The sequence below is a fragment of the Fusarium phalaenopsidis genome (assembly GCF_050370095.1).
Source record: "Fusarium phalaenopsidis strain FUZ10S chromosome Unknown contig_32304, whole genome shotgun sequence".
Classification (NCBI taxonomy): Eukaryota; Fungi; Ascomycota; class Sordariomycetes; order Hypocreales; family Nectriaceae; genus Fusarium; species Fusarium phalaenopsidis.
Genome location: NW_028145404.1, coordinates 484,469 through 496,906, shown reverse-complemented (window position 1 = coordinate 496,906; position 12,438 = coordinate 484,469). Strand labels below are relative to the sequence as shown.

Below are 12,438 nucleotides of genomic sequence, written 5' to 3'. Positions count from 1 at the left end.
CGCTTGTCCATCCAGACCTGCCAAACCCCCGGCCTCCATTGCCGCCACCGGCCTCGGTTCCTGGTCCCCAAGGACCGGGGGGTAGACGTCCCTGCTCACTTCCTCTCTCCCCTGGAAGCGGAGATGGAGGCCAGATGCAGGAACCGTCCCCCGGCAGGACGGCCGTATATCAACTCGACGATGCCCTCTCTCTGTCTCGACTTTCCTCAGCCTCTCTCTCCAAGGACCTCGAAGGACCAGATTATCCATTCATTTTTTTGTGTTTTCTTGTACGTTTTTGTACATCCTTTCATTCCCATACCTTTCGTTTCGAGCCTTGACGGCCGTTCATTTACAACAATACTCAACATTTGCTTCGTGCTCTTGAGCCTTTATTCACAACCAATCACTCATTAAACACACAAACATCTGGTCCAAGAGACTTCTTTATTATATCACAATACTCAACAAAACCGCCAAAATGAAGTACGCCGCTGCTCTCACCCTCATCCCCCTCGTCGCCGCCCACGGCTTCGTCCGCTCTCCCCCTCCCCGCAAGCCCGGTGATGCCTTCAAGGCTGCCTGCGGCGAGCAGCCCTTCTACCAGCAGAGCGCCGACATCAACGGCAACGTCCAGGGCATCTTCCAGGTCGTCGGCACCGGCGCCGACCCCGCCAAGTGCAACCTGTGGCTGTGCAAGGGCTTCCAGCAGGAGGACAACACCGAGAACGTCCAGACTTACTCCCTGGGTCAGGAGATTGACTTTGACGTCAACATTGCCGCTCCTCACACTGGTTACGCCAACGTTTCCGTTGTCAAGACCAGCTCCAACACCGTCATTGGCGAGCCCCTGATCGAGTTCTCCAACTATGCTTCCAACGCTGGTCTTGATGCCAACAACACCGCCTTCAGCGTTACCCTCCCCGACAGCCTTGGTGGTGACTGCACCACTGCTGGCGACTGCGTTCTCCAGTGGTTCTGGGACGCTCCCGATATCGACCAGACCTACGAGTCCTGCATCGACTTTGTCGTCGGTGGCTCCGGTTCTGGCTCTGGCAACAGCGGCTCTTCCCCCTCTGCCCCTGCTGCTTCCACCCCCGCTGCTACTCAGGCCCCTGCCGCTACCACTCTCGTCCAGGCCGTGAGCGCTTCCTCCGAGGCCCCCGCTGCCACTGCTGCTCCCGACACCGGTGCCGAGGAGCCCGTTGATGACGATGAGGAGTGCCCTGCTGATGACGAGGAGCCCATCGACGATGAGGAGCCTGCCGACGATGATGAGGAGTGCCCCGCCGAGGACGAGGAGCCTGTCGATGAGGAGCCCGCTGACGACGAGGAGTGCCCCGCTGATGAGGAGTACGACGAGGACTACTAAACTCCGTCTGCTCAGCATCGTGGCATCGTTGTCAATTTTTCGAGGTGACCTGTCTGTATGATGGGCTTGGAGAAGAGGAGAGAGAGATTCTGTTGTAGATATTTCTTCTAGGTAGCCTCCTGTGGGGGTCATCAATTGTGATATATTTGAGGAACACTTCTGTGCACTGTCAGTGATGTGAATGCTTTGTGACTTTGTTCTCTTTCATAATGACAGTAATACTTCCTCCGAATAAATCATTGAAGTTGAAGGCTATTAATGAATGATTATTCGTAGCTCAGTTTGCTGCCTTGAATCATGCGTATGTAGGTCTTATTGGCACTCTCTGCTACAGCGGTAGTCTCGCTGAGTTTGTAGAATTGTACAGCCGGAGAGTTAAGCGGATTATGAGTAAATGAGTAAATTTGTTATACCCCAGGTTTGAATCGATCCCGTATCTTCGTAAATATGTATACGATCTCAAGATGTAGTTGAAGTGATCGTCGTGATCCCGCCATGAGAAACCTTACGGCACGGACCCGGGCTATCGGACCTCCGGCATCCGAAGCTCTCGGCAATCGGCGGGGCCGGAAGTAAAGATTGTCAGGGGATTCTGAATTAAGGTCCCTGTAAGGAGAGACTCACACTCTACATATCACGGTGATCCTTGTATGTGAGGACTCAGGGGGATTGTCAGTTGTAGATGAGGTTGATTATCGTCTAGGTACGTAAACCAAACATAATCGTCCTAAGCTTTGTTCCGTTTTGGCTATCAGCTAGCTGAGTCTCTGGATATAAAAGTAGAATCAATTGTGGATCAACGTTTAAAGGCGTCTCTGCGGGAGCTTATGCTTAGCCGCGTAATCCTAGACGGTCTCACCCGCATCCCGAATATTCCTCTCCCACATACCGTTGATTCATCGATTTGAACTGGTAGAAATCATTCTCTTCGGGAGTCGGTCGTGCCAGGACACGCGTTTCATGTGGTTAGTGGGCCCTTGATCGTCGCCTTCAAAGGCTCAGAGGACAGGCCTGGGGAGTCCTCGGGGGTTTCTTTGTGTCTGTCGTCTGATGGTCAGGTTCCACTGGAGAGATGTCTTGGTGTTTGATCGTGGGAGGGATGATGTTGAATACCGGGGAGAGGATGAATCCGTGAGGTCCGAGATGGATATTTGACGTTTGGAGCACACCGTCGAGTGTATTCTAACTTGTACAAGAAATACCATCTCATAGTGAGCCCCTAATATACTTGTTCCTTTGGTGTAGAGTATCGCTCCACGCTAAGTCGATCGCCATTGACTTTCGCTCCGGGCGGTCGCCCGAACCCATGTCCGGGGCTTGCGTCAACCTCGAGTTTTACGGGACCAAACCCGGCTTGGTATGACGCTGCTTTTACCTCTGTAGGCAAGTTTATTCACGGAAATAGAGTAAATGTGGTGGCGGACTAAAGCGGCCTGCCAATGGAATCGATACGTGCAACTTCACGGGCCCTCGAGCGCTCCTCCTCCTACATCCACCCTCCGCGCGTTCCAGGAGGGAGAAGAACCAGGTTGTTTTTTACTGTTTGTGTATATATCAATCTAGACGCCCCTCATTTTTAAACAAAAACATCCCTACTCAAAATCACCTTCTTTCTCTCATCCATTCTTTTTCTTCTCCTGGGTGCGGCTTCACGCTGCGTGACCATCAACCATCGATCGTTCCTTTCTCTTCAAGTTTGCTTTGCTTCGTTACCGTCGCCTCCGACATCGCACTTGTGAGGCCTTGGACACTTCTTACACCCGCTTTTTGCGTATCCTAAAATCTGTCTGCTCCGATACTTGACGTCTCACGGCCTATCATTCGACCCGACTCCTACTGCTGCTCTTCTACTTGATACCTAGAATTACTCCCTACTCTTGCTTTCGCCTTCTAATATTTCTTATTCGGTATATGCTAAAGCAACATAATGGCATCCTTCAGACGCGCTGTCGGCGCTCTGGCTTCTGTTCTTGCCCTGGCTAGGCCGTCGCTGGCTGACTTGGTCCTTTACAACCAGGCCAACGAGTTTACGACACTCGCAGAGGCGTCTAATGGATTTGCCCACCAGACTTTCCGCTCCTCCGATATCGTCGCTCCCATTCTCAACATCAATTCACTCAATCGTCATGGCCTTGATGAAGCACCGTACATCTTTCTTGGAACAGTTTATGGCCAGATGAGGGCGGGTCCCATGATTCTCGATGCTAGGGACTTTAGCCTTGTGTATGCTGACCAGCATTACGACAACTCTTATTGCTCCAATGTTCAGATGTTCAACGGCAGTCGGCATCTGGTGTTTTGGGAGGGTGTCCACAACCGAGGCCATGCGAATGGCTACGGTCTTGTCTACGATGAGAACTACAACCTCGTCTTCAACGTCACTGCGCAGGGTCTTGGTGGTGCCCTCGCTGATATGCACGAGGTTCAGCTCACGTCCAACGGCACCATCATCTTTTCCGCCTACTGGACCATCCCCTACGACTGCACCATCATGGGAGGACAGGCCGACGCCATGCTCATGGACAGCGGCTTCCAAGAGGTTGACCCCGTCACCAACAAGATTCTGTTCCAGTGGGCTGCGTCTCAGTACTTTAGTCTTGAGGACACGCATGCACGGTATACGGAAGGCTTCGGCGTTAAGGAAGGCTCAGGATTCGACTTTTTCCACATCAACTCGGTCGAGAAGACGGAGGACGGCAACTATCTCATTTCTAGCCGTCACACTTCGACTATTGCACTCATCGACGGTACGAATGGGCATCCCATTTGGATTCTGGGAGGTCGTCGCAACCAGTTCAGGGACTTGAGTGGAGGTAGGGCGACCAACTTTGGCTGGCAGCACGATGCCAGGTTCTACAAGAACCAGAGCCACATCACCATGTTTGACAATCACGGAGAGCATACCGGTTACTGTGATGGACCTTGCAGATCTCGCGGTTTGCATCTGGCGATCAACACCACCGACATGACGGTGCGTGTGGTGCACGAGTACTATCACCCATCAGGCATCGACTCTGGAGCGATGGGAGGCATGCAGACGCTTGAGAGTGGCAACGTAATTGTTGGATGGGGATATACTCCAAGCTTTGTCGAATACGCACCCAACGGCACCGTCGTCATGAGCGTCCAACGAGGAAAACTAGGCGAGGGATTCCAAGCCGACATGTTTGCGTACCGCGCCCACAAGGGCAACTGGACGGGCCGTCCGTCGTGGCTCCCCAGCGCTGCCGTCGACGCCCCTCATAGGACGACGGAGAATGCCACGGTCTACCTGTCGTGGAACGGTGCCACCGACATTGCCTCGTGGGCCGTAGTAAGTCTACTTATCTGGTCCTTTACCGAGTGTTTCACTGTGCTGACCTGGACTAGCTTGCATCGCCCTACGCAAACAGACTCAGTGGATTTGACAATCTCGTTGCTCTAGCTAACAAGACGGGCTTCGAGACGCAGATCTTCTTAGGGAACCGGACTAGTTATCGGTACATGGGCGCTGCGGCACTCGACAAGAACGGCGCCATCATGGGGTCCACGTTTGTGATTGACATGCAGAATGGACAGCCTGTGCTCATGCCCAGCAGCATCGCGAGCGTGTGGCCCGAGACTGAGCCCATGATTAGCAATAAGTTTGGCATCCTTATGATTGTGGGCTGTGTTGTGAGCATGGGCTTGTTCCTCGGACGCTTCTTCTCGCGGAGACTGCACTGGACGACAAACTACGAGACGACAAAGTATGAGCGGATTGAATCTGAAGAGAGACGTATCGAGTGAACTGGACGATTCGGGATGCGGCGTTGATACCCTGAGGTGGATGGATGGCTGGCGTTTGCTGTTAATGGCCTTTTCTTATGTTTTCGTTACAAAACATTGATGTTACCTTGCTACTCCAGTGTGATGCTGTCGACCATGAGCCGCGATTTTGCCCGAGGGCAGCGTGGTCGGCAGTTATATGGTGATTCATATGCTACACAGGCTGCGCTGTAGATGCTGTGCTTCTCGAGATACAGGGGTGTAGATTGAGATTGCAACGTCACACAAGAAGGGTGAAGACGTTGGGCTGAGAGGATCTATTGATCACCGCCTTGTCTGAGACAAAGGATGTCTGGGTGCACTGAGAAGGGGCAATTGAAGCCATCAAGGGGCGATTGGAAGTCGTTGACTGGAGCCGTTGGAAGAACGCACTCACCAGCACAGATCTACCCGTCTTCTCACGCCCTTCTCTGCTTGTTCCGAGTAAAATGGAACTCTCCGCCGACTTTTTAAGACCCCGATATCTCGTAGGTAAACGCGACCAAGAAACGGCGACTCAGTCTAGTCCAAAGCTTCTCTCCACAATCAAGACTCAGCCCTACGTCGACGAGATTCTATCCACGGAAATCAAAGCACAGAGACCATCAGCAGCAGAGTCGCGACCAACAGTTCTGCACGTCGACTCGCTGATTCATCAATGAATGGACCAACAATGGAACGCTCTCTGTCATTTTCTTGGCAGGGATTCCGCTGCGGGGATATGATGTGCCGTCCGGCAAGCCACGAACACGGCTGCGGCGGCGCCTGCGATCAATTCTGCTTCTCCTCTTTGCCAATGTCGCTTGGAACATAGTCATGTCTCGAAACAACTCGCCTGGAAGTTCCCCCAAGTCATCGTCCGGTCCTGACTCTCCCTCTAGGATCGAGGCTGATCCGCATGTCGAGTTTGACGATGCTGACTCTGCAGTCGAGGGCAGCTTGGCGTCCTCTACCACTTCGGTCTCGAGCAGCATTCTCAACTATCGCAAGCTTCACGGGAGGACTTATGAGAATATTCAGACGACTGAGTACTGGGCGCCTAACGACGAGCAGCAGAATAAGGGTCTGGACATGATTCACAATGGCTTGCTCATGACGCTCGACGACAAGTTGCTTTTTGCGCCCATTGGTGATCATCCTGGCAGGGTTCTTGATGTTGGAACAGGAACTGGGATTTGGGCTATCGACTTTGGGGATCAGTTTCCAGAGACAGAGGTCATTGGGACGGATCTGAGTCCTATCCAGCCGACGTGGGTGCCTCCCAATGTTGAGTTTGTCATTGAGGATTGTCTGCTCGATTGGACGTGGCCGCTGGAGCACTTTGATTTTGTGCACATTCGCGCCCTGTATGGGAGCATCCCTGACTGGGAGGTCCTCTACAGGAAGGCGTTTAACCATCTCAAGCCCGGCGGTTGGATTCAGGATCTAGAGATGGACGTCAAGATTGAGTCGGATCACGTCGAGTTTCCTGAGGATCACATCTTCAATCGCTGGGCTGAACTCTTCTACGAAGGCGGCAAAAAGATGGGTCGTTCATTCGCCGTCGCCCAAGGACACACCATGAGAGACAACCTCGCCTCCGCAGGGTTCATCGACATTGCGGAGAAGAAGGTCAAATGTCCCATCCACGGATGGCCCAAAGACCCCAAGCTTCAACAGGCTGGGCTCTTGTTACAGCTTGCGCTCGATGAGAGCGTCGAGGGGTTTGGGCTGTTCATGTTGACGCAGGTACTGGGATGGCAGAGAGAAGAGGTTCTTGTGCTTGTTACCAAGTTTAGGGCTGAGATGAGGAAGAAGAGTAACTTTGGGTGGTGTCAATTGTGAGTATTCCTGAAGAAAGGGAGATGGGATTGCTGACTTGTATAGGACCATTGTTTGGGGACGGAAGCCTCTTGAGGGGGAGACGGCCTGAGAGATGGTCCATGGGTTTGATGAACAGTTAGGCGTGTAGATGATTGTTTGGTGTTTAGCTGGGCGTTGACGAACAGCACTAGGCTTAATGTCAAAGATCTTGTTAGAGGCTAGGATTGAAACATCTGGCATGGACACATTGATCTTTCGGGCTGTTGATGTATACTGCGCGTCCCCTGCTGTGTGAGGCTCTTCTTGCCGTCCTTCCGGCTTGGTATTTGCATCTTGATCATCTAGGACATGTACACGTACGTAGCCCATGATGCAGCTAATGATTCCTTTGACAAGCATCAACCTGCAATCGTCATCAAGAATGCCCTCTTTCAGCCTCAAGTCGACACTTGGAAATTGCCTCTCCCAAACGTCCCGCCAAGGCTGAATTACTAAAGATCCATTTCCTTCCCCTCAAACCATGGATCTAGCGCCCAAGATTGCATCTTGGTGCCTAGCGGGCGAGCAGATCTTGAATTATTGTCCAATGATAGCCTCAAAAACCTCAGCCTGATCGAACCAACGCACGCCGTTAATTACGCTCCACTGCGTAAGCCTGCAAGCCATGTTTTCTTTTCTTTCAGCTGTGGGATTGTGTGTTTGATGGCGTCCGAAAGTGTTCGGAGCTGGGATTTTCGTGTAGATGACCCCAGACGGACGACGGGTTTCAAGAAGTGGCCTTCCTTTGGCTCTATTTTGAAGGTGCAGGCTAAATTGAAGCGACTTCTTCAAATATACTTTAACTCAACTCTTTTGTCAAACTAGTTACAAGCCTATATCGAGTGATCGAGATCAATTCACGAAACTACAACTGTTGAGGCACATCCACTTGGACCTCTCCACACCACGACGGCGCCAAACCCATAAGACATGGCCAACCCAAGCAGCGCCTCGCTGCTACACGAATTCCAAGAGCCTCGTCCTTCAGAAAACTACGCCAATACCTACACTTCAGAGTACCATGATCCAAGCCACCAACACACAGAGTGTCGGTATCCCAGGTGGCCCAAGGGATTCATCGACTGGCAACACTCTAGCAGGGCCATACGAATCGGGTCCCTTGTCGTATGGACTCTATTAGCATTCACGGCCGCTTCTCTATGTACTTCTATATACCTCATGGCGCATGGGTTGACTTCGGACGAACCGACATACCCCCCTAATAGCCCTGAGTTTCCGTTTTACAAGAACACGGCATTCCTAAACTGTTCTTCAGTTCGTGTCAAACCTATCCATTGCAAGGCTCTCAAGACCTTGTTAAGAGATACGAGACTCGGAAACGTCTTGGCTACTCAGATCTATGAGATGGGTCAACCAAAAGAGAGTTATGGCTGGTGTACTGCGATGCAGTGCTTCAAGGGCTACAAGGTCATCCCCTCACAACCATACCCGTCCGCACATATCCCGAATGACTTTTCCGTCTGGGTGTCTTTCAACATTGCTACCCTCAGTTTGCTCTGGTCCCTAAAGGGATACCTGCAGAGCGCGCAGGCCAGCCAGGGCGGACACAAAGCGCTTGGCGGATGTACTGCGCTGGCCTCTCTGGGACCTCTCGACTGGTGCTTCAACCTATTTGACTTTGTGGGAGCTTTCCTCTGGTGGTGGATTTCCTTTTTCTCGTCTGTTGCTGATTCAACACAATGGAGCTCCATGTCGTTTGCTGCGTGGACAGTCACTTGGCGTCACGTCTTTGATCTTCAATATCATCCTTACTCTTGCGCTTTGGCCAAGTTACCGAGATGGTCGGGACCTATCAAGAAGGTGTGTCAAGGGTTGATTGTTGCTCAATGGTGTGCAACTATCTACGCCATGATCGTTTGGATGCGCTGGGGACTCGGGTATCACGTCCCTCCAGGATATCAGTGCCTTCAAGATAGAATCGCCAACGCGCCTGGTACATCGCCCTGCTCTCCAGCTAAACTCTGCTCTCAAGACTGGATGTTCAAGAGCTACTACCCAGGCCTCAACTACAAAACCTCAATCGGCCCCATCCTCTTCCTCTACCACATCGTGGAATGGACCCTCCTCATCTCAATGCTCATCCTCCGCCGTCGTCTCTCCGCCAAAGATTCTCAAACCGAAAAAGGCAAGCCGACTATATGGTACCTGATCATTGTCTGCATGGCCATAGCCGCTGGGTTTGCGGTCTACTTTGACGTGCGTATCGCGCTCGACTCTTTTAGGCAGAGGCATGTCGTTGATCAGCATGCGCCTGTGGCCTTTAGTGAGGAGTGTCATGCTGTTCATGTTGCTTTGAGCCCGTGGAGGCATTATTTTGATGTTGATACGAAGTGGAGGGCTTTGTGGATTGCGAAGGCTTGGTTGGATGCTTAGGTGTTGAAAGACCAGAACAGCGGAGATGATAGATCAACTGACTCGTATTCGCAGGCCTACTGGAGATACCCAAGATGGTACAATCCAATCCTGTTCAGACCTGTATTCCCGGTTGCCAATGGCCCCCATCTTTCTACGTTTGCGGTAACCTGGACTGCCTCTTGTACCCGGAACCCCCCTCAGTGAGTTTCCTGTTTGCAAGTCGGCGTCCATGGCAACCTCAACTGCCGTAGCATTTGTTCATCAAAGACATAGTCACACGGGTCAAGAAATAAACAAAACGCCGGAACATCAAGAGGATTACCTAACACTTGAGGATTATAAATAAATTAATTAAAATCTTTATAGAATAATAAGATAATTTAGAGTAACATATATAATAAGCATACATCATATATAAGTATGCATCGCATTTTTCCCTCCTATACCTAACTTTTTATTTAATTAATTAATTCTTTAACTATTAAATATATTAGACCTAAATACTAAGGCTAAAACTCTTTTTACTCTTTAAGTACTTTAGAATAACCTAAAACTAAGCATTTAATACGCTATAAACCTCTATAGGATCTCCGAGCATAGGCTACGTCGCCGGCAGAATGACATTTAATCGCGACATGATTGGATCCCCTAATCGCGTCGATTATCTAATCTTAAGGAATAGATTATTATTTAGTTCATTCTTAACCTAGACTTACGAGGATTTCCCCCCTGACTACGTGGTATAAAAGAAATAACTAATTAATTACTTACTAACCGCGATGCGCTACTAATTAGCATATATTAGGCTTTAAACTTTATTAAGTAATACCTAGACCTTAAGATATATTTTTTTTAGAAATATAATTATTAAAGAGCTAAGTATAAAGATTTAATTATTATTTATAATTAGTTTATATTTATAATAAATATAATTATAAAATATAATATTTAATTAAATAATATCTATAATATTAATAAGACTAGCTTTATAATAGGCATAATTTAAAGCAAAATAGTTATTATAGATATAAAAAGGTATAAAAAGCTAAAATTAATATAGCCTAGAAACTAAGAATAAATTATAATTATCTAGGTAATTAATATAAATAGCTAAGTAATCCCGCTATTTATTATTAGTGCGGGCTAATATTACCTCGCTAACTAGTATTAAGAAAGTAACCTCCTAGGTAATTAAGCTATTATAATGACTTAAAATAACTAGACTAATAATAAGACCGGGCTTAAGTAACTTAAGCACTTTAATTAATATATAGCTAAGTAATTAAATAGTTATTATTATCTTTTAATTCTTAATAGCTATAAAAGTTATTACTTTATTAAATTTAAGAGATATTATAAGGAAAATAAGATTATTAGGCTTTATATATTACCTTATTTATCTTATTTACTTTAGCTACTTAATATTAAGTACTTTAGCATACTTAAAAATACTTATAATTAAGAAATAAAGCTTTTAATTAGATGCTTTATAACTTATATTTTAAAGACTAAGTTCTTTTTAGCCTTCTATACTATATTTTAGGCTATTATAATAAAAAAAAAATATTAAATTAGCCTTTAGAGGAGCTAGGCTTATTCCTCTTAACCCAGAAAGTATAGTCTTAAAGCTTAATATATAGCTACGGACTCTAACGCCGCCTAAGGAGGTAGTTAAATATAATAGGCTGAGCCCGTGGGGGTCTCGGCTTGCACTCTCGACCAAGACCCACATAAGCTCAACAGCTAAAAGGGGCTCTTTTCGCTTCTCCTTTTTCACTTTCTTTTCCTTTCTTCCTTAGCTTTAAGATACTCATTAGAGTCATTCAGCTAGTTATTAATATACTTAGCTGGACTGTTATATTATCCTAAAGCTCCGTCCTTTAATAGGAAGACTAATTAATTAGGTCAATTAGTCTAGTCCCTGCTCGGCTTTCTGTGTGATTAAGCCCGGAAGAGTAGAAGGCTCTTGCCTATGTGGCGGTCGAGCTGAGTGTATCCCTGCGAAGACCTCGTGCAAATCACGAGTAGTAGAAGTTCCCCCCCCTAAGACCTCGCTACCGGAGCGATTAATGGAAGATCCCCTAAAGGGATAAGTATTTAATTAATTGACCCTGCCCAACGAGACGAATCGATATAAACGATCGATATAAGCAGCTTCCACGATAGAAGCTCTTAACCAAGACGGGGGCTCCCCTAGCTAAGCCTCCTAGATAATAATATAAATAATAATATAAATATTAGAGGAACTACGAGCCCTACGCGCTAAATAAGAAACCGACCGCGAGGAGATAAGGAATTAGATTCGCGCTATCTAGTTAGTGATTATAATACTAGCTCTAACGCCGCAACCACTAGAGCCCTTAAATATAGCTAGACCTAAACCTTAATAAAGCTCCTCGCTAGAATAATTATTAATAAAGAGGAAACTAATCCTCTTAGACCCCTTATAATTTAATAAAACTTAATAAAAGTTCTAAGCCTAGTAACTTAAAATATAAAATAAATTATATATTAATAACCCTGCCCTTAGTAAACTATTAAATTAATTTACTTATATTTACTTTAAATTAGCTAAAATACTATAAGTAATAGTAATAATATATATAATAAGTATATATTATATATAAGTATATATTATACTTTTCTTATACCTTTAAAATAGAAATTATAATAAAAATACTATAAATTATTTTATTAATTAAAATTACTTATTATACTCTTCCCTAGATATCTTAATTACTACCTAATATATTCTTATATTATAATTAGGCTTATTATAGATACTATAATACTAAACTCCTAGTTATATTAACCTCCCTTAACTACTACTCCTCAACGATTTAGCTATTACCTACGCATTAATATCTATTTAATTAATTACTTACCTTCCTTCCTCTATTATTATTACCTCTCTTTTCTATAATTAGGTCCTTTTTGCCCTCTAGCGCCAGCTTAATATCTTATTTACCTATTTAAGTTCTTTAACCCTAGCCTTAAGTAAGGTAACCTTATATATAACTATCTTTATTCCCTTAAAAGAAGACTATATAGCTTCTAGAATTAACTCTAGGGAGTTACTTTTA

At 46.8% G+C, this 12,438-nt stretch overlaps 4 protein-coding genes across 4 annotated transcripts; all 4 read left to right on the top strand.

The window, feature by feature from the left end:
• Positions 1 to 460: 460 nt before the first annotated feature.
• LRP88_09472 (lytic polysaccharide monooxygenase) lies at positions 461 to 1,351 on the top strand (the record flags this gene model as incomplete). The annotated part of the gene is made up of 1 exon (XM_083245958.1): positions 461 to 1,351. The coding sequence occupies one exon, from the start codon at positions 461 to 463 to the stop codon at positions 1,349 to 1,351; it is 891 nt and encodes a 296-aa protein (XP_083097071.1).
• A 1,927-nt stretch (positions 1,352 to 3,278) lies between these two features.
• Positions 3,279 to 5,119, top strand: LRP88_09471 (uncharacterized protein; the record flags this gene model as incomplete). The annotated part of the gene is made up of 5 exons (XM_083245957.1): positions 3,279 to 3,353; positions 3,420 to 3,890; positions 4,038 to 4,664; positions 4,744 to 4,748; positions 4,825 to 5,119. 5 exons carry the CDS (start codon positions 3,279 to 3,281, stop codon positions 5,117 to 5,119), a joined length of 1,473 nt encoding a protein of 490 aa, XP_083097070.1.
• An 834-nt stretch (positions 5,120 to 5,953) lies between these two features.
• LRP88_09470 (S-adenosyl-L-methionine-dependent methyltransferase) lies at positions 5,954 to 6,961 on the top strand (the record flags this gene model as incomplete). The annotated part of the gene is made up of 1 exon (XM_083245956.1): positions 5,954 to 6,961. The coding sequence occupies one exon, from the start codon at positions 5,954 to 5,956 to the stop codon at positions 6,959 to 6,961; it is 1,008 nt and encodes a 335-aa protein (XP_083097069.1).
• Positions 6,962 to 7,909: 948 nt separating this feature from the next.
• LRP88_09469 (uncharacterized protein) lies at positions 7,910 to 9,373 on the top strand (the record flags this gene model as incomplete). The annotated part of the gene is made up of 1 exon (XM_083245955.1): positions 7,910 to 9,373. One exon carries the CDS (start codon positions 7,910 to 7,912, stop codon positions 9,371 to 9,373), a length of 1,464 nt encoding a protein of 487 aa, XP_083097068.1.
• Between the last annotated feature and the right edge of the window lie 3,065 nt (positions 9,374 to 12,438).